The following is a 27,770-nucleotide window of genomic DNA, read 5'->3' on the forward strand; positions in this document are numbered from 1 at the left end:
TCTCGCATGTGTGATCAAGGCCTTAGAGTAGAAACAGGAGACATAAGCAGTCAGCTAAGGTAAGTTTTTGGATCTGTCCCTGATCAAGAGAGCCTTGCTCATCCATGCATTTCGCAGACTGCCCAATGATTTTATTTGGGACCATGCAATGCTTCATTTCTCCTGTGGTGGCGCCTGTAGAAGAACATTTTCAGCCCATTTAACTCACAGATTATATGGGACTACTCGAAAAACCATTGGCTGTATACTCCGATATTTTATTGTCAGCTAACAAAAAGTGATTTTCCATAGTGCACAGCCCTTGGTGTGCTTGAACAGTTCAGTTTACCGTCTCCGCTTCTTGTTTCGAATCTATCTTTGCCCTCCTCTCTTCATTGAACGACAGCTCTGGATTCACAGAAACAAGAGAAGAATGGAGATGGAGACATAACAAATAGGTAAAAGGCTACATTGAACAAAGGGTGCACCGAATACTTGTGCTTGGTTTGAACAGTCATTTTGTGTTGCCAGACTCCCTTTAAAACCTTCCTTTTTTATATGTACACATTTTTGTAAATTCCAGTCTCTTATCTGTCATGCATGCAGGCTCTCTACGTTTCATGCCATCGCATTTCTGCTTTCCACTAAATCTCTATGTAGCCATTAGGCTATGTGCACATGCTGCGGATTGGGCTCAGGAATTTCCTGAGCGGATACTGCATCTCTTAGCAGAATCCCCAGGTAAAAATCCGTGCGTTTTTTGTGCAGATTTTCCTGCGTTTTTACCCCTGCAGTTGTCTATAATGAATTGGGTGTAGAAACGCAGCGGAATCCGCACAAAGAATTGACAAGCTACGGAAAATAAACCGCTGCGGATTCCGTGCGGAATTTTCCGCAGCATGTGCACAGCAATTTTTTTTCTCCATTGCTTAACCAATGGATCATGAGATGCAGTACCACACTCCATCTGTACACAGGTGTGGCGCGGTTTATAGAATTTGCCGTGTTTGAGATTTTTCATCTTGTAAATTGGCTTTCTACTCCCTTGTGACTGCTAAGTACCACCAACATACCCCCCAAAAATTGTGTTTTAAAATACACTTGTATTTCTGCATTTTTCTTTCCGATCTACTTTTGTCCTCGTGACGAACGCTCTGCATGTGAAGTGAATATTTTAAGTGGAATTAGATGTGAGGATTTTAGAAAGCATTTACTGCTGTGCTTAAATGTGCTGTCTGCAGGACGGTGATGGAAAAATCTTGTAAGCCATGATTCATGTCATCCACATGGAGATTTGCAGTGACATTTTCTCGGGGTCGTGCAGACTGTGGTCAGACTTTGTAAGAATCGTCGGAGTAAGCAGAACTTTATTCCCTGAAGAACAGATGGCGCTTTTTGATACTCAACAAGGGGAATGTTGATCTTTACCCTCCAAGTGATCCATCAAAGCAAATTGAAAATATATAGATAGCACTTTAATAAGGATGTAATCGGGCAGACTGGTATATTAATGTATATACCTAGATTACACAATCTGCTGTAGCATTAAAATCACTAAGAGCTGAAGTGGAACATTGACTATGTAGCTACAATGGCACCTGTCTTGGTTTGAGAACTTAGGCAGAATAAAAAAAAAAGTATTTGGAGGTGATTTATAAGAAGCAGGAAATATGGTCAACTTTACAAGGTCCAAGTTGTGATGGCTAGACAACAAGGACCTCCAAAATGGCAGGTCTTGTTGGACGTTCTTGGTATACAATGGTTAGTACCTACCAAAATGTTTCAAGAGGAGACAATCCGAGTCTGTAACAGGGTCATGGGCACCCAAGGCTCACTGATGTGTGACTGGTGGCGAAGTCTTTCAGGGCATTTTTCATTTACAGACTGGATACAGTGCCCCATAGAACACAAAACTTACACAACAAATGGAATTCATCAGACCAGGCCACCATCTTCTATTGCTTTATGGTCCATTTCTATTGCTTATATGCTCATTGTAGGTGGTTTTCGCAACATACATAACTCAATCGCCCTTTTAGCAGTCAACATGCCTTGGACTATGGTTGTTTGTTACTAAATTGGTGCATACTAGGAACACACCATAAGACTTATAGTCTACCCTTACCCATCACAACTTGGCCCATTACTGTCAGCAGATCTTTATACTTGCCCACTTTTTCTGCTTTTAAACCCATGAAATCACTACTCACAAGCTGCCACCCCCAAAAAGCAACCTGTTGGTACAATTTCACCCCCAAGCTATTTAAAAAACAAGTCCAGCAATACTTATACATGGCCAGTCTTTTTTTACATTACTGAGAAATCAGCATTTGAATTGATATGTTAATGAGAAGGAAAGACTACGTTCTCCACCCAACGCCGCCTCCTCCTGCTGCTTGACTGACGGCTTCTTTGCCTGAAGTCACACAACTTAGAGGCTGTCAGTCAAGCAGGAGGCGGTGACGCTGGACAATGGAATAGAGCTGGAGTGACAGAGGTTTCAGATCCACCATAGTCCTTCAGCCTCATTCGCATATCAATTCAAACACTGATTTCTCAGTGATTGTTTAACGAACCGGCTACGTAAAGGTAGTACTTGACTTGCCTTTGAAGCAGTTATATATATAATTTAAGAGCTAAGTGAAGATTTTAGCTAGTCATAAGTCAATTTGTATAAACTAGAGATAGAGAGAGATATATATATGAAAAATTCAATGGAATTTAGTATTTTACAAGACCATAGTTTCTATATATATATATATATATATATATATATATATATATATATATATATATATATATTATAGGAATATTTGAAAAGATATTTGAAATCGCCAGAAAGAAAAAAAATAAAACGTTGCTCTAAAAAGCACGGTCTACATCCCCCTAAAAAAGACGTCCCACCACCAAACTTGCATAATCAAAAGCTGTAAAAAGCAACTTGTAGGTTATTTACCCAAGAAAGAAGACAGAAACTAGTAACTTGTTGATGTATTTTATTGTGAGAGAGGGAGCTTGGTAAAAAACTAGAAAATGACTATGATATTACAATGAACATAAAAAGGTATGTTTCATTTGCTTTTTTTTCCCTGCCAAAACAGACAAAATAAAACCCCCAAAAAACAAACAAAAGACACATGAATACAAGAACTAATTGGCACAAAAAAAAAAAAAAAGTTAAACTTTGTTCCCACTTCCCAACACTGTTTCTTAAAATCCGTCTAATTTGGCTTGCTAAGGACAATAATTGAGGTGTTTAACGATAATATGAAATAAACTGCTTGGCATCGGGCCACAATTTTCACAGTGAATTTCAAAAAAAGTTTCTTTTACATATCAAAATCCAGATAACGGTAACAAGGATTTGATTGCAAGTGTAAATCTAATACATTCCCGTCTTAAATTACCTGTTCTACAGTCCAAGGCAAGTATAAATGTCAACGTAACACTGTTTAAATCAAATCTCAATGCAAGAGAACCATTTGTAGCTCTACTTTAAATCTTATCAACTTTCCAAAATTTCATACTAAAATATATTATTGTATTAATACAAACTACAGTTTTATACACTAGACTGTGTAATAAATAAAGTAATATAAAAATAAGACACATAAATATAAAAGTTTTCTAAAACTAAAAAGGTACAGGTCAGTAAGAAGGGTATTAATACTGCCGGGTTTTTGAAGACATACAGTACACAGAACAAAAAAAAAAAAAAAAAAAAAAGTTGCACAGACCTAAACTAACGAACTTAAAAATAATACTGATAGGTAACTTTTTTTTTTTAGCTAACAAAATTAATAAAAGAGGTCTATAATAGTTAGCATTTTGGAGCAAATATTGGCAAATTAAAGTTTGTTTTTCTTTTTTTTTTTTTTTAAATTCCACGGAAAAGGCCGTGTTTAGAAAAAAAAAAAAAAAAGAAAAAAAAAAAAAAAAGAATACAGAGATAAAACAAAAACAAAAAACAACAAAGAGATAGAAGACTGGAATTAGAATTTTGATTAAAAACTTTGTTGGCTTTAGCTACATAGAAGTGATAGAATTCCAATACTACAAATGCTAGTGATTACAGACCACCATAAATAAAAGGCAAAGCCTTTAAAATACTGAAAATGGCACTTACAGCACAGAAAGTCCTGCATAAGGCCAAGAGAAGATACATAGCTTTAAATCCTTCATATAAGTACTACATTTCAAGCAAATATGAACACTGATGTTTGCAGTTTTCTTTCCTAGAATAAAATGTTAGTCCCTGCAAATAGGAGCTTCAATAAAATAAAAAAAAAAAAAAAAAAAATTTGTAACGCATTGATAAGAGCACACCTCTTTACTTCCACACCGTTGTCCTTTTAAGGCTAAAAAATATGCTGTAAATTATATATATATTTTTTCCCCCATCAAACTATATTATCTATAAAACTCTACCCGTTCTTGGACAAGAGAAGGTAGTAGTAGCATTTAAAATATTGAATTATTTGTAAAAGGAATTTTGTAGTGCAGTTATACTCACATTTCTTTTATAAAATAAAATACTGAAGCAGATTTAGTAGATGTCTGAAACGATAATATAAAAAAAAAAAAAAAAAAAAAAAAAAAAAAAAAAGAAAGAAAAAGGATAAAACTTTCTCCCAAATGTACAAACTAACCAATACAATAAAACATAATACTGATAAAAAATATGTTTCCAGATGTGAATATGAGCAGGATGGGCAGGTTTTCCATAAAAACCTGATTCAACTTCTGAGTCATTATATACTGGACGTTGCATGTAACAAACGCGTTTTTTTTTTCTAAATTTTAAAATTGCTGTGAAAAATTTCTAAGTTTGAGAATCAGGCACACCTGGATTTTTTTTTTTTTTCAACACAGTAGTGAATAGAAATCACAGTATACACACTACTGTGTTTCAGAGAAAAGCATGTATAATATAGAATAAACTTCATTAGAACGTCAAAAGACTTTTTTTCCCATAGTGGAAAATATAGAGAAGACCAGCTAAGGTTGGGCAGCCTCCTTTCCGGCTAAGGTTGGAGAGCCTCATTTTCTGATTCGTGATTTTCTGCCTCTTCTGCTTCCAAATTTTTTACTTTATCTACACATTCATCATCCTTCATGGTACCTTCCAATGTTCCTGGTTCAACCCCTATCTCTGGCTCCTCTAGATCATGCGCTAGAACACTTTCTTTTTCATCCTGTCCATCATCCGTATCTTTCTCGTCCTCTTCCTCCTTCTCGCTGTCGTATTCCCGTATGATGCTCTCTCGTTCGTCAGAGTCTATCTGAGAAGGAGAAGCTTGGGAATCATCTACATGTTCGTTGCTGAGGGTTTCTTGTAAAGTCTCTTCATGCTCCGTGCCGTCACGTTCCTCTGCCTCCTTCTTGCAGTACGAGTAACGATGGTTCATGTGTTGGGAATAGGATCCGGAGTGTGAAAATCTCTTGCCACATTTGTCACATTGGTAGGGTTTCTCTCCAGAATGGAGACGCATATGTTCAATTAGATGGTGTTTGTGTTTGAATGCCTTCGTACAGATCCCACACTCATGCGGCCGCTTTCCTAGAAGCATTGAAACAAAACGAAAGATGAATTGTAACAGGCATGACAATAAGGAAATACTGACATAGTAGACAACTGGTAGAGAAGAATGCTGGAGAGCTTGACTTCATATTTGGTAGTAATTCATATTGCGTTTTTTAGGGCACAAGGTTGGTTTACATAAATGTCTAGAATGCTTTTGATGTATTACATTAGACTTTATATGCTCAAGGTCAAAGACCTGAGAGGACACCGTAACAAAAAAAAAAAAAAAAAAATAATAAGTGAAATACCTCTGTATATATGCATGTGTGGCATCGCTATCTTTTACACCTTCTCTATATATTACAACCAAGACTGGTGCCAAATCTAGTGAAATGGAAAACCTTAATGTGAGGTGGCCACAAACCGGTTCTACAGATCAACTGAGTAGGGGGGTGTAACAGGGTTGGATCTGAAGTACCCAGCCATGGGCACCATAGAAATAATGGGAACTGCTGTGTTCACGGCAGCATCTGAAAACTTCCAGCCGATGTTGACTGATCGATGTGCCGGGTGTCGCATCTCCACCTATCGAATGACAATGATGACCTATACTAAGGATAGGCTAACTATATTAAAAAAAAAATCTGAATAGGGGGGGGGGGGTTGGAGCTTGTCGAACCTGTAGATGCTTCACAGAACAGAACTTTTTAAAATATGGATGTGAAAACGTAATTTTTTTTTTTTTTTAAAGTAAAAATTTTATTTAGCCCCAAATTTGAAATTTTCCCAATGGATAATAGGAAAAAAACCAAACCCCATAATTTGTTACGCTATTTCTTCCTTACACGATCGATGATACCCCATATTTGGCAAAAAAAACTGCTGTACTGCTGTCTGTGCACATGGCAGGGCTATGAAAGGATACAGCATAATTTGATTTTGAAGTGTAAATTTGTCTGGAATTCATCGTAAATGCCATGTCGCATTTGAAGAGCCCCTGATATACTGGACAGTAGAAACCCCCACAAGTGACGTAATCTTTAAAACTAGATCCCTCAAGGAATTTATCTAAGGCTGTAATGAACATTTTTAACCTATAGGTGATTCACAAAACTTTATAACATTTACACATCAAAACAAAAAATTTAATTTTTTTTTCCACTAAAATACTGATCTTGTACCAAATTTATAAAATTTACATGAGGAGTAATAGGGAGGAAATGGACCATATAATTTGTTATGCAATTTTTACCGAAAGTGGCAGTACCCCATGTGATTTCACACTACTGTGAGCACACTCCAGGGATCGGAAGGGAAGGAGCGATTGCCTGCTCCATTGGCCAAACCCTAGATGTTTCAGATCAGCAGAAACCTCCACCAGGTGACCCCATAGTGAAAACTTCACTGCTTAAGGATTTCATCTGGGGGCGTAGTAAGTATTTCAAAGACAAGGAAATATAAAATTTTAGTGGTAAAAAAGTAAATTTTCTGAAAATTTGTCAGTTACACAAGGGTTAACAGGTGAAACTAGACCCCACAATTTATGGAGCAATATCTCCCAAGCGTGGTGATACTCCATATGCCATCAGCCACACATCAGGGCTGAGAAGGAAAGAGCGCTATTTGGCTTTTGGAGCACAGGTTTTGGGGTAGAATAGTTTGCAGGCGACATACCATGACATGGCCAGAATACCAGAAAACCCCCATAAGAGTTGGGAGCCACGTCGCTTTTCCAGCATCTTTGTTCAAGAGTAACGTGGGAACCCCTACAATTCCAGTGACAGATGACGGACCCGAGTGGGGGCTGGTTTTGCGCAGGTTAAATTAGTGGTTTTATTGGTAACATTTGGGGGCACATAACATTTTTTGATTGCTTCCAGTATAAAGAGGGAATCACATTGTGTTCCACGCTGAGCCCTTACGTCAGGGTTTCTATGTAAATACCACAAAACTACAACTCAGACAAATCCACAGATGGAACCACCCACCATAATGAGACAGATGGAGCCACTTTGGAATCCGTTTGGCGTGTGTCCATCGGTTTAGCTATGCACAGATCTGTGGTCGCCCACAATTGTGCTCTAAAAAAGAGACACCTAAAATCATGGGACAATGCCAGAACAGAGACCAGTCAAAAGTCCACAATCATCCATATGCCTCATACGCGAGTGGTTCGGTGGGTGGATTTGTCCGAATCACAGTTTTGAGGATCTACACGGAAACCCCGACATAAGTGCTCGGAAGGGAGAGCAGGATAAATGTGAGCCAAGCATTCCTCTGATCTTTGGGAGCCAGAATGAACAAATAGACAGCAGTACAAGAATGTTTTTTTTTTTTTAATTTCATTTCTGCACAGTTCAGTGAGGCATAAGTGATCTGATTGATTTAATCTTAGAGTCTGTGCGATTACAGATTTATAAAAATCGGGTTTATTTTTTTGCTGGAACCACACAGTAAAAATGTTTTTTTTCTTCATAAAAAAAAAAAAAAAAAAAAAGTTATTTCGCCACCATATTTAACCTGTAACCTTATTTTTTGGCGAACAGAGCTGGATGAGGGCTTATCTTTTTGCATGACGAGTTGGATAGTACCATTTCGGAGCACAAAGTTTTTTGATCGCTGTTTAATCACCTTTTTCAGACACAGACTGAACAAAAATCAGCAATTCAGTTATTGTTTTTATCTGTTTTTTGTGCCGTTCACTGTGCGGTAAAAGTGATAAGACAGATTTATTCTTCAGGTCAGTAGGATTACAGCGATACCAGATTTATATAGTTTTTTTCATGCTTTGCCGCTTTTACAGGCTAAAAACAATATTATACAAAAAAGAATTTGTTTCTGCATTGCCATACTTTGAGAGCTGTGACTTTTTTTCTGAATGAGCCAAATTAAGGCTTGTTTTTTGTGGGACGATTTGGCGTTTCTATTTATACCAATTTTTTTTTTTCTAACATACTTTTTGATAGCTTTTCTTATTCAATTTTTTGTGTCTCCGTATGATGAAAAGTGTGACTTTTTTGTGTTTTTAATTTTTTTTTCTTTATGGTGTTCACCGTACGGAATAAATAAAAGTGCCAGTTTAAAGCTATGTGCCCACAATCAGGAATAGTAGCCTTTTGGACGCAGCGTATTTTCGCTGCCTGCAAAACGCTGCGTCACCGCTGCCGAAATTATCATGCTGCGGCTCATATACCCACACCGCCGGGGAATATACGCAGCGTTAGATAGAAGCACAGAAGACATGGGACTCCTAGAAATCCAATCCACTGTACTTGTAATGTAGAACGCAGCGTTTTGGAAGCAGGGTCCAAATTGCTTCTATTCCTGATCGTGGGCACGAAGCCTTAAAGATCAGTTTGTTCCATTCGTGGTGATACCAATTATGTGTAGATTTTTTTCTATTTGTTTTACCACAAAGGCTGCGTTTTTAGTGAAAGGCTGTGTGATTTTTGTGGGTTTTTTTTTTTTGCTTATACATTTTTATTTTACTTTTCCACTAAATCCCACTGTGGGACATGAATAATTTTTACTCTGATCATTGGTCTCACGCACTTTCCTTTACTTAAACGGCTTCTCTGGGAATATACATAGGGTAGAACAGGCCATCAGTGTGTGATCGGTAGAGGTCTGCTCCTATAGATCCTTAGTATTTTACAGATTATACTCCCTGGTAGTACAGATGAGCCTTATTCAACATTAGGTTTGTTTTTTTTTTCATTTTCTTTTATCTCTATGCTTATAGCTATTAATATTAAGGCTATGTGCCCAAGTTAGCGCTTTTAAACACTCAGGAAACTGATCCCCTTCCCAGAAAATGCGCGTTTCTTGCTCGTTTTTGCACAAAAGACGAGCGTTTGACACTTTCCTTGACGCGTGTTTTCTGGGAACATTGGGGAAGGCTAAAAATGCTGCGGAAACGCTTAAAAAAAAAAAAAAAAAAAAAACACACAACGTGGGCACACAGCCTAAAGTATGCATTTACTGTGCTTTGTGAAAATTAATGCGATTTTGGAAATAATCCAAAACAATTCTGTATCTTTGTAGCTGCCAGTACTTTGATTGGGTGCTGCACGGACAGGGCTACAATGACTACACACCTGTATGTTCGTACTTGTGCCTCAGCAAGGAGCTGCTCTTCTGGAATATTTTATCACAGAGGTCACAGGCGTACAGGCCGTTCTCCGTCTTTTTCAATTTCTTTTTGGGTGGAGTGGAATCAGAATCATTTTGATCTTCTACATTGGATACTCCCTCAGAACTCGTATCCTGTCTCTCATCCTAGAATCAAAAATTGCAAAAATTAAAATTTCAAGTTTTAATATTGTGGTCCGTGCACCCACCCATCATTCGGACGAATGACTGCTGCAATGCTTATTGCGCCCTTAGCTGGATGGCTGCAACAAATTACTGTATATAATATTATAGAACTGAAATCTGAGAATAGTGAGCATTATACATAGTTGTGACTGCTCAGAGCTAGGAAATCAGTGGTGTATACAGATGTCCGAGACCAATGACGGCTGTTATTTGTATTTGTTCTAATAGACAATGAAATTAGCAGTCTATTAAGCGAAAAATACTTTTAAAATTGCCCCATCATTGCCCCACTGCTCCTTGCTTATCCCCAGTTTTCTGGACACCTTCTGTTGACAGGCATCAACTGACTGCTAAACTTTTAACCCCGGACCTCAGCTGATCCATGGTACTGCTGCTTATGGCACGCAGCGGGATGTGTCAGTTGATCACTGCTGCCAATTAGTGACCTTTGATTTGGTTCAGGTGGAAAGAAGGAAACACTTTGCTCTTGTGGTTTGAATGGAATGTGACCAATGCAGCCAATTGGCAGATGACTGGCTGCAGCAGTTACCCAACAAGACCCGCTGGGGGACATCAGAAGCACTACTGTGGATCTGTGAGAGTCAGGCTTTTTTTTTTTTTTTTTTTATTTAATCCATCATAAGACCACCATTGTTCACAACTTTTTATTGGGTGAAGCTCTTTAAAGGGCTCAGACTGGTGTTAAAAAGAGTAAGCCTCACAAATTCTCAGAGCTTCAGGTCTGAGTCGTTGATCCCCATTTCCCGCTCTTGCCTTGACACCAAAAATGGCTAAAAATGCCTGCTCAACCGATCGATCAGTGACCTACAAAACGGGCAATTCAAAGGTGTAGAGACGGGACCATGAAATAGAGATTGTCAGGGAGTAAGGGCCCCGTCACACATAGCGACTCACCAGCGATCCCGACAACGATATCAACTTGTCAGGATCGTTGGTGAGTTGCTACATGATCGCTGGTGAGCTGTCAAACAGGCAGCTTCACCAGTGATCAGCACCAGCGACGCTGAGCGCGCGGCGTCGCTTTGTACTTTAGTTACCAGCACGCTGATGCAGGGAGCTGGTAACTAAGGTACACATCAGGTTTCTAAGAGGCGTGCGTCACTTAGAAACCCGATGTGTACCTTGGTTACCAGCTCCCTGCATCAGCGCGCTGGTAACTAAGGTACACATCGGGTTTCTAAGCACCGCCCGGTCCGACTTTCTCACATTCCTTTCTAGGGATGTAACCTGACAAAAAAGTGTGGGACGTCTGAAGGTGTACCCAAGCAAATTTTTCATAAAAAAAAAAAAAATTAGGGAAAGATATAGAAAATACAACTAAGGCTGGTTTCACATTAGCGCTTTTTAAGCGCACGCACGGCCGGGGGTAGCTCCGCCCCCGAGCCGGCTCTCTGCCTGGAGTGCCCGCCCCTTGCTTGTAGCGCCGCCTCCTAGCGCACAGCGGCGCCTGCGATCGGCGCACCCTATCTTTAGCATAGGGTGCGCAGATCGTGCGCAGGCCGTGCGCTAGTTGCGCTTTGACCTGCGCTGCGCACTTTTGACGGTGCGCCGTGCGCGCCAAAGTCCGAAAAGTTTGATTTTGGCGCGCACGGCGCACCGTCAAAAGTGCGCAGCGCAGGTCAAAGCGCAACTAGCGCACGGCCTGCGCACGATCTGCGCACCCTATGCTAAAGATAGGGTGCGCCGATCGCAGGTGCCGCTGTGCGCTAGGAGGCGGCGCTACAAGCAAGGGGCGGGCACGCCGGGCAGAGAGCCGGCTCGGGGGCGGAGCTACCCCGGCCGTGCGTGCGCTTAAAAAGCGCTAATGTGAAACCACCCTAAAATGTATAGAATTTCACCTACTAAGTTGTAAAATAATTGTAATGTTTCCAACCATCGGGATGTTTTGGACTCTAATGATTTATTAATGTTAGGGGGCCCTTGCATTGAAATACCAAAATGTTAGTTACCAGGTCACCATTAAAAGAAAAATATGGCCTCCTATAATATGCATGATATTTCATTGTGTTAAGACTTTTAGTAGAGTGCATCCGGCCTATCAGCGAGAGGAAATGCAACAAACACAAAGGCCAGCACTTCACGGATAACCAAATCTTCACCGGAGATGGCCGAGGACATGCACAGCATAGCGCTACAGCACAAGTATCAAGAGGTGATGACTTCTCCGACAGTATGAAGTATAATCTCTAATGACCCTGTGGATCTGTTACTATTTTCGGCATTGCCACCCATAGGCACAGCTCTGTCCTTAGGGCTACGAGTTGGCATCACAGAGTTGTCTCAGGATGACGTTTCTACATTGGTACAATTGGCCATCAGATGTCAACCTGTGTTTTGATTGCGAGGACATTTTTGTGCTTAGGGTCAGACTTGCTCAAAGTGTGAAAAGCTAAAATTCCAGACAAAATGACGAAGGTCACCCCGAGACTTCTTTACTGCAAAACCATATAACTTTTTTTTTTCCTTTATGCTAGATGGAAAGGGGTTGCATGAACAGCTTTATATCATTATGATTTTTTTTGCGCAGCCTTCTAATCTAGATGCTTAAGTGGAAGAAATCTAATAACTAATACAACTCTGTGCATGGATAGAGGCAGAGTGCTATATGGCAGGTGTGACTTCCTATGACTATCACAATGTATATAGTTCCATACAATGTAATGATGCTCAAAAAGAAAGTTAACCAGCAGTACTGCATCTACATAATGATAGTAGTGGCCTGTCTCTTCCAAATGTATGTAATATTCTGCATATGCGCGTCGAAAAAAAAAAATGCTGTGCAAAATTAAAAAAAAAAAAAAAAAAAAAAAAAAAAAAAAGTATACTTACTAAAAAATAAAAAACAAAACCAAAATACTATTTAGTATATAGGCAAGCAAGCAACAAGGCTTCAGCCCAGCGTAAAAATGTCTCGGCTAGGTGACGGAATACGTTTGGCTGCCATTAGGCTAGATGGACGCAGCTACAGGTGAACAGCACAGTGTTTGTGTCACTCAGGATGCCAAATGGGAGGAAGGCATGACACATTAAACGATTAAGAACTATGTTTGGAAGTTAAAACCCTGATGGAGGAAGAAGAGCGAATCTTCTCAGCTGTGACATGTCAATAGGTGGCAATTTACCATAGAGACCAAAAGGGAATTAGCTGGACCCCTTACTTGTGCAACATCAATACCACTTGGCCAACGCTGTAAATTCTATTATATTGCACAACAGATACTAATAGACGGAGGCATGAAATAGTAACGTAAGTGAATTCAGAGAAGTGGAGAAAACATTTGGAATCAATAATAGTAATTAAGAAGCAGAAACAATTAAGGTGTCTCTTGCTGGCTCCTCTTCCTCTTACTCTTGGGTTCAGCCCTAGGACCCCTTCTCTTCTCTATATACACCACACCTATCAGACAAACCATCTGCAGATTTGGTTTCCAGTATCATCTCTCTGCTGATGACACGCAATTATATACCTCTTCTCCTGACATCACCCCTGCATTACTACAATATACCAGTGACTGTCCGCTGTCTCTAATATCATGTCCTCCTTCTGTCTGAATCAGAATCTTTCCAAAACGGAGCTCTTGGTCGTCTCCCTCTGCTAACCTTCCTACACCAGGTCATGCCATTTTCATGGAAAGTTCTACTATAACTCCCAAGCAGCATGCTCACTATCTAAGGGTTATAGAGTTATATCTTTTCGTCATTCCATACACCATGTTCCAAATTATGCAAATGATATTTTTCTCTGATTTTCCTAAATGGTTGGTGCAAATGACAGTCAGTCTAATAAGTCACTCGTTAGAATATACATCGAATTTTATTGCCGAAACCTCCCAATGATAACAGTATAATCTCCAAAATGAATAAAAACTCAAAATGCACTGTTCCAAATTATTAGGCACAGTAGAATTTCTAAACATTTGATATGTTTTAAAGAACTGAAAATGCTCATTTGTGGAATTTGCAGCATTAGGAGGTCGCATTCACTGAACAAAAACGCTATATAACTCCAAAACATCCTAACAGGCCAAGTTACATGTTAACATAGGAACCCTTCTGTGATATCACCTTCACAATTCTTGCATCCATTGAAATTGTGAGTTTTTGGAGAGTTTCTGCTTGTATTTCTTTGCATGAAGTCAGAATAGCCTCCCAGAGTTGCTGTTCTGATGTGAACTGTCTCCCACCCTCATAGATCTTTTGCTTGATGATACTCCAAAGGTTCTCTATAGGGTCGAGGTCAGGGGAAGATGGTGGCCACACCATGAGTTTATCTCCTTTTATGCCCATAGCAGCCAATGACTCAGAGGTATTCTTTGCAGCATGAGATGGTGCATTGTCATGCATGAAGATTTCGCTCCTGAAGGCACGTTTCTGCTTTTTATACCATGGAAGAAAGTTTTCAGTCAGAAACTCTATATACTTTGCAGAGGTCATTTTCACACCTTTAGGAACCTTAAAGGGCCCTACCAGCTGTTTCCCCATGATTCCGGCCCAAAACATGACTCCTCCACCTCCTTGCTGACGTCGCAGCCTTGTTGGGACATGGTGGCCATCCACCAACCATCCACTACTCCATCCATCCATCCATCTGGACCATCCAGGGTTACACGACACTCATCAGTAAACAAGTTTGAAAATTAGTCTTCATGTATGTCTGGGCCCACTGCAAACGTTTCTGCTTGTGAACTCTGTTTAGGGGTGGCCGAATAGTAGGCTTATGCACCTCAGCAAGCCTTTGAAGGATCCTACACCTTGAGGTTCGAGGGACTCCAGACGCACCAACAGCTTCAAATATTGGATTGCTGGTTTGTAATGGCTTTTTAGCAGCTGCTCTCTTAATCTGATGAACTTGCCTGGCAGAAACCTTCCTCATTCTGCCTTTATCAGCACAAACATGTCTGTGCTCAGAATCAGCAACAAATCTCTTAACAGTACGATGATCACGCTTAAGTTTTCAGGAAATATCTAATGTTTTCATCCCTTGACCAAGGCATAGCACTATTTGATGCTTTTGTGTCCTGCTTAATAGTGTGGAACATCCAGTTTTCCTTTTATTGGGCTCACATGGCAAACTAATTATCACAAGTATCTGAGATTGATTTCAGTGATCCAAAGAACCCTGAGACAATACCATCAATGGGTTTCATTAAAACAAAAAAAAAAAACAAAGCAAAACACAACCTATGACACTTAAACAATTTGCATAATAATTTGGAACATGGTGTATATCCAATCACTCGCTAGCTCATGGCAGCGTCACCTTAAACAATCTCCAGAAGTCAACCCTTTCTTACCTTGGACACTGCAAAAACTTATTGTCACGCTTATTCATTCTCGTCAGGACTACTGCAGTTCCCTACTAATCGGTCTCTTGCTTACTAAACTCTCTCCTATGCAATACATTCCGAAAGTGTCAGCCAGGATCACATTTCTGTCCAGCTGCTACAGCAATACCTCCACCCTGTGCCAGTCATTGCACTGGTTGTCCATAGGCTACAAAATCCAATATAAAACATTCATCTCAGAGACGGTCATGAGTCACAATCAGAATGCCCTCTAGACGTGACATCCAGCTTTCACCTCCTCCCACAGTAGAGACAGCCAGAGCCCTCATTATCAGTATAATGACAGCCAGTGAGTTAGGATAGTCAAGGAGTCCGAGGCCAGGAGCCAGGAGGGTACGTCAAACAAAGGGAAGAGACAAAAGGTGTAGTCAGGAAAGACTCAGAATACCCGGAGGATAATGGATCAGGGCAAAGGGGTTAAGCAAAACAGATGGTCAGAACGAGGTCCAAGGTCAGGCAGGAAAAAGATCCACAAGTAAAGCACTAAGCACCGAGAAACAAACCACGCTGAATCTACGTCTGGCAAAAATCTGGGACTGACAGCAAAGCTGAGTAGCTGAGCAATCACCTGAAGGAAGCCCCGCACCTCCCTATCTTAGATTGGATGGCCGAGCTGTCAAAACACCAACCAGATCAGCACGCTCCTGCTCCAGACTGGACGACTGAGCTGTCAGTAACTGCATCCCAGACAAACTGAGGGGTCGAATTGTGACACAAAGCTTCCCCATAAAAATCACACTGAGGCAGTTCTCCCATCACGTTATCGCATCCAGCTTCTTAGCACTTAAAGGGAAGGTGCCGCAATTTTATATAATTTGCAAAAAAAGAGTAAGTAACAAAACATGTTGTTAAAGCAAATGTTGTACTAACTAGGATTTATGGTTTGTTTGTAATAATGTTTTAAGGTAGCCACTGGGCGCTGCCATCTTGATTTGCAGATCTGTGGAGGACTCATACAGTCTGCAAATATGGCCGTCCCTGGACATAGGAGACTGCGGTCGGCTCCCGACCCCACATTGCAGCCTCATTAGCAGTGAACTGGGCACGCCCCTGTGGTCTGCACCATTCACTGCTGTAGGTGTGGCTGGGCGCCATTTTACTGTAGCCCAGTGCTATCTGCTGAGCTCCACTTTCTGCACTGTGCTTCCTGCTCCAGCTCCACTGTCCTCCTGCTCTGTCTCCGCCTCCTCACACACACAGCCCCAGTGATCTCCGGTAATCTGACACCTTTGCTTTTATGAGAGCTTTTATGGCTGTCTCAGGACAGTGACATATACAGCCCATAGTCTAGTGTATAATTGGGGGGGGGGGGGGCTGGAAGTTTCACCAGTGTGGGCATATCTGTAATACTGTCTCCTGTGATACTTCCTGCTGAGCCGTGTATCTAATCCTCTCCTGTGTGATGCTGCCTGCTGAGCCGTGTATCTAATCCTATCCTGTGTGATACTGCCTGCTGAGCCATGTATCTAATCCTCTCCTGTGTGATACTGCCTGCTGAACCGTGTATCTAATCATCTCCTGTGTGATAGTCTGCTGAGCCGTGTAGCTAATCCTCTCCTGTGTGATACTGCCTGCTGAACCGTGTATCTAATCCTCTCCTGTGTGATACTGACTGCTGAGCCGTGTATCTAATCCTATCCTGTGTGATACTGACTGCTGAACAGTGTATCTAATCCTATCCTGTGTGATACTGACTGCTGAACCGTGTATCTAATCCTATCCTGTGTGATACTGACTGCTGAGCCGTGTATCTAATCCTTTCCTGTGTGATACTGACTGCTGAGCCGTGTATCTAATCCTCTCCTGTGTGATACTGACTGCTGAGCCGTGTATCTAATCCTCTCCTGTGTGATACTGACTGCTGAACCGTGTATCTAATCCTCTCCTGTGTGATACTGACTGCTGAACCGTGTACCTAATCCTCTCCTGTGTGATACTGACTGCTGAACCGTGTACCTAATCCTCTCCTGTGTGATACTGACTGCTGAACCGCGTACCTAATCCTCTCCTGTGTGATACTGACTGCTGAGCCGCGTATCTAATCCTCTCCTGTGTGATACTGACTGCTGAGCCGCGTATCTAATCCTCTCCTGTGATACTGACTGCTGAGCCGTGTATCTAATCCTCTCCTGTGTGATACTGACTGCTGAGCCGTGTATCTAATCCTCTCCTGTGTGATACTGACTGCTGAGCCGTGTATCTAATCCTCTCCTGTGTGATACTAACTGCTGAGCCGTGTATCTAATTCTCTGCCGTGTGATACTGCTCTCCTGAAATACTCTGTGCTGCTGACACCCCATATGATCTATATGGCGGCATTGTGTGTGAAGTATATGGCGGTATTATTTGTGATCTGCTAAAAGGGGACCCATTCTGGGGTGGTTCTGGCTGAGCACATGAACACGGGTCAGGGGTAATAGGTGCAGTCAGGGGAGGGCTGGGGAGGCAGCTGAAGAGAGGGGTCTCATTTTTATCGTTACTGTATGGCTACATTTCCCCCCATCCTGCTTCCCAGCGTCACCCCGGACTGCACCTGTCGCTTCGCTTTCACACATCGCCAGGACAGAATCTGAGGAGGGGAATGGGGTCTTTGCATGCAAAGTCTGGATCAGAACAGGCCATCAATGAGCAGAAATGTTTCCTGGATTTCTGTGGTGCTGTCTCCCTGCTCCCCCACCATATATCTCCCTCTGTGCCCCCCATAGACCAGCACACTGCTCTCCTGAAATACTCTGTGCTGCTGTCACCCTGCTCCCAGAATCCTTACTGCCTGCCATCCTTGGTGAACGAAGACCCCATTCCTCTCCTCAGATCCTGTCCTGGCGATGTGTGAAAGTGAGGCGACAGGGGCCTGATATATGGTGGAAGGAGCATGGTGACAGCAGCACAGAGTATTTCAGGAGAGCAGTGTGCTGGTCTGTGGGGAGCACCCTGTTCGGTGCCAGGGATTGTACATAGAGCGCTGTGTTTTATACACATGGATGGACCGTCTGCATGTCTGCTCCGCAGAAATCCAGGAAACATTTCTGCTGATTGATGGCCTGTTCTGATCCAGACTTTGCATGCAAAGACAGTCAGTAACTTTGCAGGCCCCATCAAAATGGCTGCTCACTGTGTTCCTAAATGTCATCCTCTCTTTTCCCTTAGCAAACACCCAGAAGGGGAGGAGAGGAGTGACACCACACCCATATCAGCAGATTCCGCCCATACAGTGTCCATTTTAGGGCATGATCATATATCAAAATCAAACATCATGGACACTGTATGCCCATAATTACTGCAGGACAGTAATGTGAGCTAGCTGTACACTAGGTTTTTGTGCCAAATTTCAGTATCTGCTCCCCCTAGTGTTAACAAGTGGAAATGCCAAACTTTTTAAAATTATTTTTCATATTTTACAAAATTAAAAACAAATGATAATATTTTTTAAGAAAATGTAAACATTAATTCTTTACATTTTTTCAATTGCTGAAAATTTTTTTGGGGGATGGCACCTTCCCTTTAAAGGGAACCAGTCACCAGGTTTGACAGATGAGATAAGACCACCACCTTTCAGGCCTGATATACAGCATTCTATAATGCTGTATATCTGTCACCAATCCAACCTCCAAGACAAGAAAAAGACCTTATATTATTATACTCACCTGCAGAGTGGTCCGGTCTGATGGGAGTCGCTGGTCTTGGTCTAGCGCCTCCCTTCTTGTGTTGTCGTGGTCCTCTTTCTTGCTTTGTATGGATGACAAATCCCTACGTAATCCACAAAGTCTCCCTGGCATCGTGCTCCTACATAGGTATACTTCTCCTCCCTGCAGTGCGCATGGGCTCTTTGAGCTTTCCCGGCTTGGCTCCGCCCTCGACAAGACAGAGAAAGACGCCTGTGCAGGAGCACAATGCCGGAGAGACAAAGCAAGAAGAAGGGCGACAACATCGCAAGGAGGGAGGCACTAGACCAAGACCAGCGTCGCTCATCAGACTGGACCGCCCCATAGGTGAGTATATTAAAAAGGCCTTTTTTTGTCTTACAGGTCTGGTTGGGGGCAGATATGCAGCATTATAGAATGCTGTATACCAGGCCTGAAAGGTGGTGGTCTTATCTCATGTCGGTCAAACCTAGTAACAGGATGGCTTTAATTTCTCTCTAACCCCATATGCATATCCAGATCTGCTTTTCTGTGCAGGGTTAAGGGCATGTCACACTAAGAGATATTGCTAGCGATATCGCCATGTGTGATACTTACCTACGACCGGCTCCCCCCGCTGGTTATCGCTGATCGCGCGAGAACGTTCAGGACTGTTTCTCGTCGTCAGCTTCCTGCTGTGAGGACGAGCGACGCGTGGAGCCGGGCGGGAGGACGCAGGATCGCCTGGTGTGACAGGTAAGTAGCGATCCCCGTCCCCAGCGATGTCGCTGGTGAGATCTGCCTGTGTGGCAGCTCACTAGCGACCACTTAGCGATGTACCAGCGATCCTGACCGCGTCATATCGCTGGTCGGGATCGCTGGTACATCGCTAAGTGTGACAGTACCTTAACTCACAAAAGTCACAATCTGGAGACCTTATCTTCATAGCTCTGTGCCATGTCACACATCAGAGACCTGAAAGTCACATGTGGCTCCCGAGCAACAGGATGGGGATCCCTGCATTAGAAAACCAGCTTCTATAATCTAAATCTCACACTCCCTTCTCCAAGACTCCTCACGAGCTGTGCCAGCGCTCTGGAATGCTCTACAATTCGAGTAATTTCCAGTCTACACCATTACAAGAACTACACATTTCTGTAAAGTGGCCTATCACCTCACTAAAATATGTTCCTTATTCTCAATTACTACATTTTCTTTAGACATCGGGTCCCTTCTATTCCCTGCTTCCACATCTCCGTGCACTGGTAGCACTTTGTACCCATACTTACACAGATGCCGGTGACCGGTTTATGCAGCGTTATTTGAATACCCCAACTTACGGTATTATACTGATGGTTGCACCTTACATGTCAGACTTTTTTTTTGTCAACCTTTTTTGTCAGTCCTATTTCTTCAGATTTTAAGCTTATGGGCAGGGCCTTCATTCACATGTTGGGACACTATGCATGAATAATTAGCTTTTTTGCCCACTTTTACCAGAGCCCTATAGAATGGAGTAAAATTAAGTCATCCTGCACTTAGAATTGGTCTAAGAGGTAATATTCTTAAATGGTTTTAAAAACGGAACTTGAGCTTTGTACAGCCTCTGACAATAAGCAGATGTCAAAATATTTCCCTTTAAGGCTCCCAGTGATCAATTGTAATCTGTGGTGTAACCCAACATTAAGTTCTCAATATCCCAACCGCACCACTAGAGGAAAAAGTAAGCATTACACAGTGCCCACTTAAATTAACATGTCTGTATTAAAAGGGCATTTTAAGTCCTCCAGAGTGAGAGATGGGCTTTGTAATTTTTTGCCACTCTGGCCAAAAGCTGTGGATTCGGATCAGGTGTCCCACTGTACAAACTATATAAAAAAGGGTTTTCAAAAATCAGACGACACGAACTGCTCCAAATGATACAGCTTTATATTCTAAGGTATTGCAGTAATCACGGTTGTGAAAAGCAGAAGACAATCCAATAAAATACTAGTATAAGGGTCCCGTTACACATAGTGACGCTCCAGTGCTCCCGACAATGATACGACCTGGTAAGGATCGCCGGTACGCCGCTACATGGTCGCTAGTAAGCTGTCAAACAGGCAGATCTACTCAACGACGCAGCAACGATGCAGCGATCCATATAACGACCTCGGCGGTCGTTGGGACCTTGTCACACAACAGCTATTCTGACGACTCAGACCTCGATAGGCGTGAGTTCTGAGTCGCCAACGAGGTCGCTCGTCGTTGTTATGGCATCAAACAGCGATGCTGACCAGCAGGACACCAACGATCAAAAAATGGCCCAGGACATTCGAGCACAATCAGTGATATCGCAGCGGAGGGGGCGTTCGCTGTTGAAACCTGTGACGTTTCAGCGATCTCGCTAACTATCTCGCTATGTGTAACGGGGCCTTAAGAGAATTTCAAGATAAGCCCCTTCTATATGCCTAATTGGATATCGCAGCAGAGAATCACCCATTAACAAAAGCAGAATGCCCCTGAAAAAAGCATCTCCCACTCTAAAGAAGCAGTCACCAGAGTATTACATCAGGGGGTGGGGAATCTTTTTTCTGCCAAGGGCCATTTGGATATTTAAACCATCCTTCGGGGGCCGTACAAACTCCGCCCACAAAGTACATCCTGACTGGCACTGGTGTCAGGACGTAATCTTTCATTGCATGCCCTTCTGTGTTCATTAGTGAACACTGCGTGTGTGTGCTAACAGAGCAAGAAGAAATTAATGAGCTTGTGGCAAATACAGCTCCCTGCCCAAGAATGCGGTCCCTGAGAATCTGCCCGGGGGCCTGATAAAAGGTCATCGAGGGCCGTAAATGGCCCTGGGGCCTGAGGTTCCCCATCGCTGTATTACATGGTCGGCCATTCATGAAAAGTGACTTAATAGTATGCCCAAATGGACAAGATCATTCTATTCAAAAGCGATCAACTAAAAATGCAATTCACACATGCCGGGGTTCCTTAGTTTAAAGGGCGTCTATCAGCACCGAATGACTTCTCAAACAAAGCACAGATGGAAAACAAGTAGGCGGTAGGTGCACTGAACTGTTTGGCCACACCAAGGGTGCACCGAGTACCTGTCTCAGCTCTTCTCTGGCTCTATTAAGCCTGATCTGTCAAATCAAATAAGGGATGGCTGGAGATAGAGGGAAAACAAGTAGATAGGAAGGTGCACTTAAATGTTTGCCCATTCCAAGGTTGCACAGAGCGCTTGTGCATGGTTTGAACAGTCTTTCTGTGCTTATAGTCACTTTAAATTGATCAGAAATTATTTATCTGATCATCTGATTATTTATGGCCGCTTACTTCTAGAAAGAGCACAACTTGCGTCCATGGGCTGTGCCTGGTATGGCAGCTTAGTCATTCACTTGAATCATTGTTACACTAGAAGAAACATGCACAATTTTGGTATAATTTTTCTGCTCTCTTCCAGAAACTCTTGTTAACCTCTTCTAATGTAGAGTGCACAAGTACTGGCGTCAGGTCAGCCCCGTGGCCAATCAGCGCCACTTCACTTTCATTTCCTTAGGAAAATATGAACATCGGGAAGAAGTCAGAAAACAGCGGGTCAGATATACTGGAATGATTACATGCGATAGTTCCCTCGGTAAATAAAAAAGGTCTCATGCCCACAGCTAATAGCTCAATGTTCTTAAGAGCAAACATGCTGTAAGGACATTGAGCTATTAGCTGTGGGCATGAGACCTTTTTATTTACCGAGGGAACTATCGCATGTAATCATGATAGCTGCATATGTCCCCCCTTCTGCGAAAGCTGATGCCGCCACTAAGGTCCTACAATCCACAGTGAGCATGATGCAGTCCCTTCACCCCCAAGCACTCCTTCTGGTTTCGGGAGACTTCAATCATGTGACTCGTCTCCAGCATCCATACTACCCGGTTGCACACAGTATGTTACCTGCCTCACTAGAGACAACAAAATATTGGACTTGTTCTTTGCCAATGTGAGAGGGGCATATGCCTCGTCAGCCCTACCGCCCCTTGGAAGATCGGATCACAACCTAGTGCACCTCCAACCCGTGTACAAGCCACTTGTACAGAGAGAACCTGCTGTCACTCGCACAGTGAGGATATGGACTGAGTAGAGTGATGATGCTCTGAGAGACTGCTTTGAAACAACCACTTGGGATGTGCTGCAAGATTCCTATGGTGATGACATGGATGGTCTCACACACTGTATAACGGACAACACGGTACCCACAAAAGTAGTGAGGTGCTTCTCTAACAAACCATGGATCAGCCCCGGAATAAAGGCTCTTCTCAAAGAGAAGAAGTTGGCCTTCAGATCAGGTGACAAGGGCAGGCTGAGAGAGGTGCAGAAAGATCTGAAGAATCTAATCAGGCAGGGAAAGGCTAATTATAAGAGAAAGATTGAACTGAAATTGTCACAGAAAAGGATTCATGAAGTCTGGGAGGGTCTAAAGTCTATATCTGGGCATAGACAGACTGTCTCCAGGATGGTTGTACACAAAGAGGGGCTTAATGAACTTAATCTATTCTTTAACAGATTTAAATCACACACTGGCTGCTCCTGCCCCTGCATACAATTCACACCTCTCTGCTACAATAACCTCACCCCCTGCTGCAACTTGTCAACTGAGCCAGGGTCTGTTCTTCCCAAGTACCCAGGTTGCAAAAGAACTGGATAAGATCAAAGTTTTGAAGGCTGCAGGTCCTGACGGCATCAGTGCAAGGCTAATCAGAACCTGCGGGCACCAGCTGAGTGAGATCATTACATATCTGTTCAATATGAGCCTGAGAATAGGTATAGTACCACAACTGGAAATTATCGTGTGTGGTACCAGTTCCGAAGAAACCTTATCCGAAAGACCTTAATGACTATAGACCTGTAGCATTGACATCACACCTGATGAAGGTACTAGAGAGATTGGTTCTCACACGTCTCCGTCCTCTAGTGAGCTCGGATATGGACCCTCTCCAGTTTGCCTACAGGCCGGGCATTGGTGTGGATGATGCCATTATCCACCTTCTAGATAGGACTCTCTCTCACCTGGAGAAACCTGGGAACACTGAGAATAATGTTCTTCGATTTCTCTAGTGCTTGTAATACCATACAGCCAGGTCTACTGAGAGACAAGCTGGGCCTTGTTGGCTTGGACCTCCAACTCTCCACCTGGATCCTTAACTACCTCACGAACCGACCTCAGTTTGGAAAGGTTTGGGACAGTGTGTCAGACACGGTGATCTGCAATACAGGGGCACCTCAAGGTACAGTTCTTGCCCCTTTTCTCTTCACACTGTACACTGCGGATTTTAAGCTGCTACTTGCAGAAGTATTCTGATGACTCTGCAATAGTAGGCCTCATCATAGGGGGAGATGAAAGTGAGTACAGAGATACTAACCAAGCTTTTGTGGAGTGGTGTCACAGGAACCACCTTAGGATTAATTCTGGGAAGACCAAGGAATTGGTGGTGGACTTTCGCAAGGGAAAAAATCCACCAGTAGTGGTGAACATTCAGGGAAATGACTGAGATAGTCAACACCTATAAGTACCTTGGTGTGATCCTCAATAATAAGCTTGACTGGGCCCATCACTTGGATGCAGTGTACAGGAAGGGCCACAGTAGGCTTTATCTGCTCAGAAGGCTGAGAGCCTTCGGAGTTAGGGGGGCACTCCTTGCATCCTTCTTCAACTCTGTTGTGGCATCAGTCATCTTCTTTGGTGTGGCGTGCTGGGGTAGTGGCATATCAACCAGGGACAGGAATAGGCTGGACAAACTGATTAGAAGGGCCAGCTCTGTCCTGGGATGCCCCCTTGATCCAGTTCAGGAAGTAGGCGACAGGAGGATACTGGCCAAGGTGAGCTACATGGTGCAGAATGATTCCCATCCCATGCATGAGACCGTGACAAAGATGTGCAGTACTGTCAGTGACCGGCTACTTCATCCTAAATGTGAGAGGGAGCGCTATCGAAAGTCCTTCCCTTCCTCTGCAGTTAGGCTGTATAACCAGCACTGTCCAAAACGGAGAATGACCCAAACAGTGAACTGATAGATCCAAAGTTGTGATAGTCCGGATATGGATATATATATTTTTTTTTTTCGTATATGTACCTACCTACTGTCAATGTAATGCCTTTATGCATCTGTATCTGTACTTGTTCCTGCCTTGCTGCTGTAATGCTCTGAATTTCCCCATGGTGGGATGATTAAAGGATTATCTTATGAGGATTTTGATGCGGATTTCGTATCAATATTCCTCATCTAAAGCAAATCACAGATATTTACTCACTGTTCATATGTGACAGAATATATGTCAACCTCACCCCCCCCCCCCCCCCCAAAAAAAAAAAAAACCCATCAACGAGAAGAACGTCCATGTTTATTTTTCTAGGGGATTCTTGAAGGAAAATCTGTGAATTAGCTCCACTGTCTAAACCTTTGAGTGGAAAACTCATTTCTGTAACGGATCTTCTTGAAAATAGACAGGCTTGCAAAAGGCAAAATTTGTTGTTGTGTGAACATACCCCAAGTGACCGCAGCACTTAAGAGGAGTTATTGTACAGGTTAGGCTACTTTCACATTAGCGTTTTTTAGCACTGCGCTTCGTGCGCAATAGAAAAGCATGCAAAAAACGCATTTGCGTTTAGGCGCATGCATTTTAACCAGTTTCTAGCCATGTTAGCTCTTAAAACGCATGCGTTTTGTAACGCAGGCGCATTCCCATAGACTAATGCGTTATTTTGCCGCATTCCGTGTGCAAGTGTGCCCATGCGTTTTTTTTACGCCGTTTGACGGACCCAAAAATGCAACAGGTTGCGCCTGGCGCGCCAAGCCGCACACCTATAAAAAAAACGCATGCGCACGAAAACGTATACGAACGCGTGCAAACGCTAGACCATGCGCACGCCATGTTAAACATGGGTGCGCATGACGCATGCGCATGGACGCGCTGCGTAAAAAAACGCTAATGTGAAACTAGCCTTACAGATGCAATAACACCATATTAGACAACTGCTTAAAACACAATATTGTAATATTCAGATCCTGAGAGGGCAAAGTAAAAAGGAGAAATCACCGAGATACAAGACGAGCTTCTTCTTGCTTTTATTGTTCCCAGATTCTACTTTTTGAGAACGATTGCACAAGTAGGATCATGTAGCAATATACAGGTGCTTCTCACAAAATGAGAATATCATCAAAAAGATAATTTATTTCAGTTCAATACAAAAAGTGAAACTCATTATATACAGTCATTACACACAGAGTGATCCATTTCAAGTGTTTATTTCTGTTAATGTTGATGATTATGGCTTACAGCCAATGAAAACCCAAAAGTCATTATCTCAGTAAATTAACATTAACAAAAAATACCTGCAAATGCTTCCTAAGTATTTAAAAAGGTCACAGTCTGTTTTAGTAGGCTCCACAATCATGGGGAAGACTGCTCACTTGACAGATTTCCAGAAGGCAGTCATTGACACACTCCACAAGGAGGGGAAGCCACAAAAGGTCATTGCTAAAGAAGCCGGCTGTTCACAGAGTGCTGTATCCAAGCATATTAATGGAAAGTTGAAAGGAAGGAAAAAGTGGTAGAAAAAGGTGCACAAGCAACCGGGATAACCGCAGTATTGAAAGGATTAAGAAAAGGCCATTCAAAAATTTTGGGGAGATTCACATGAAGTGGACTGCAGCTGGAGTCATTGCTTCAAGAGCCACCACACACAGACGTATCCAGGACATGGGCTACAAGTGTCACATTCCTTGTGTCAAGCCAAGCGTCTCACCTGGTCCAAGGAGAAAAAGAACTGGACTGTTGCTCAGTGGTCCAAGGTGTTGTTTTCAGAAGTAAATTTTGCATTTCATTTGTAAATCAAGGTCCCAGAGTCTGCAGGAAGAGTGGAGAGGCCACAATCCAAGCTGCTTGAGATCTAGTGTGAAGTTTCCACAATCAGTGATGGTTTGGGGAGCCATGTCATCTGCTGGTGTAGGTCCACTGTGTTTTATCAAGACCAAAGTCAGCGCAGCCGTCTACCAGGAAATTTTAGAGCACTTCAAGCTTTTTAGAGATGGAAATTTCATTCTCCAGCAGGACTTGGCACCTGTCCACACTGCCAAAAGTACCAATACCTGGTTTTAAAAACATCATTATCGCTGTGCTTGATTGGCCAGCAAACTCACCTGACCTTAACCCCATAGAGAATCTATGGAGTATTGTCAAAAGGAAGATGAAAGACACCAGACCCAACAATGCAGACGAGCTGAAGGCTGCTATCAAAGCAACCTGGGCTTCCATAACCCCTCAGAAGTGCCACAGGCTGATCGCCTCCATACCATTGCAGGTATAAATAAAGCAAGTGTACACAACCCAAGGATGCAGTAATGGGGACACTTGATTTACTTAAAACTGCAATCATGTTTGCCTCCAATTTGTGTGTACTTTCAGTATTATGCTGCCAACTTATGATATAATGCTAACCTTACCAAGATACCGTACATTACCATAAGGTACTTTACCTATACCTAGCTTAATTTGCAGCAAACAATTATTTGCACTTTATGCACTTAAAACACTGTGTGATACCCTTATTTTATGATTGTTTAGATTAATAACTTTGTGATATCCATTTTTATTAATACAACACTCAATGTACATATTTTTCCTGATAATAGTGCTCCACTGAGACTATACCCTCTGTACCTTTATGATTTTCTGCCCCCATGCACTAAACTGATCCTTTATATTTTTACTAAGGCATTCTGGCCTAGCTTAACCTTTTTCAGAGTACATGCATGTGGCTTATTATTTCATAACCATATTCACATTAGCCAATTATAAAAACATATGGAGTCATTTTTGACGACTGTAGTGCACACTCCCTGAATGCAGTATTTTTGCATTTACCCCAAAAAGTTCACTTTCATTATATGTATGTTTATCTCCTAATAAAGAGGTCTATATTTT

At 42.4% G+C, this 27,770-nt stretch overlaps 1 protein-coding gene across 2 annotated transcripts in view; it reads right to left on the minus strand.

Moving 5' to 3' along the window:
- Positions 1-2,960: 2,960 nt before the first annotated feature.
- ZEB1 (zinc finger E-box binding homeobox 1) overlaps positions 2,961-27,770 on the minus strand; it is a 146,869-nt gene continuing 122,059 nt past the window's right edge. For both annotated transcript variants that reach the window (XM_073581697.1, XM_073581696.1), the window contains exons 8-9: positions 9,601-9,781; positions 2,961-5,539 (exon numbers count right to left, since the gene is read on the minus strand). In XM_073581697.1, coding sequence (XP_073437798.1) covers positions 5,004-5,539; positions 9,601-9,781 — 717 coding nt within the window. In that variant the 3' untranslated portion in view covers positions 2,961-5,003. The remainder of the gene's footprint in view (positions 5,540-9,600; positions 9,782-27,770) is intronic.

This window comes from Dendrobates tinctorius, unplaced genomic scaffold, assembly GCF_039654945.1.
Source record: "Dendrobates tinctorius isolate UK_male_01 unplaced genomic scaffold, ASM3965494v1 ptg000070l, whole genome shotgun sequence".
NCBI lineage: Eukaryota > Metazoa > Chordata > Amphibia > Anura > Dendrobatidae > Dendrobates > Dendrobates tinctorius.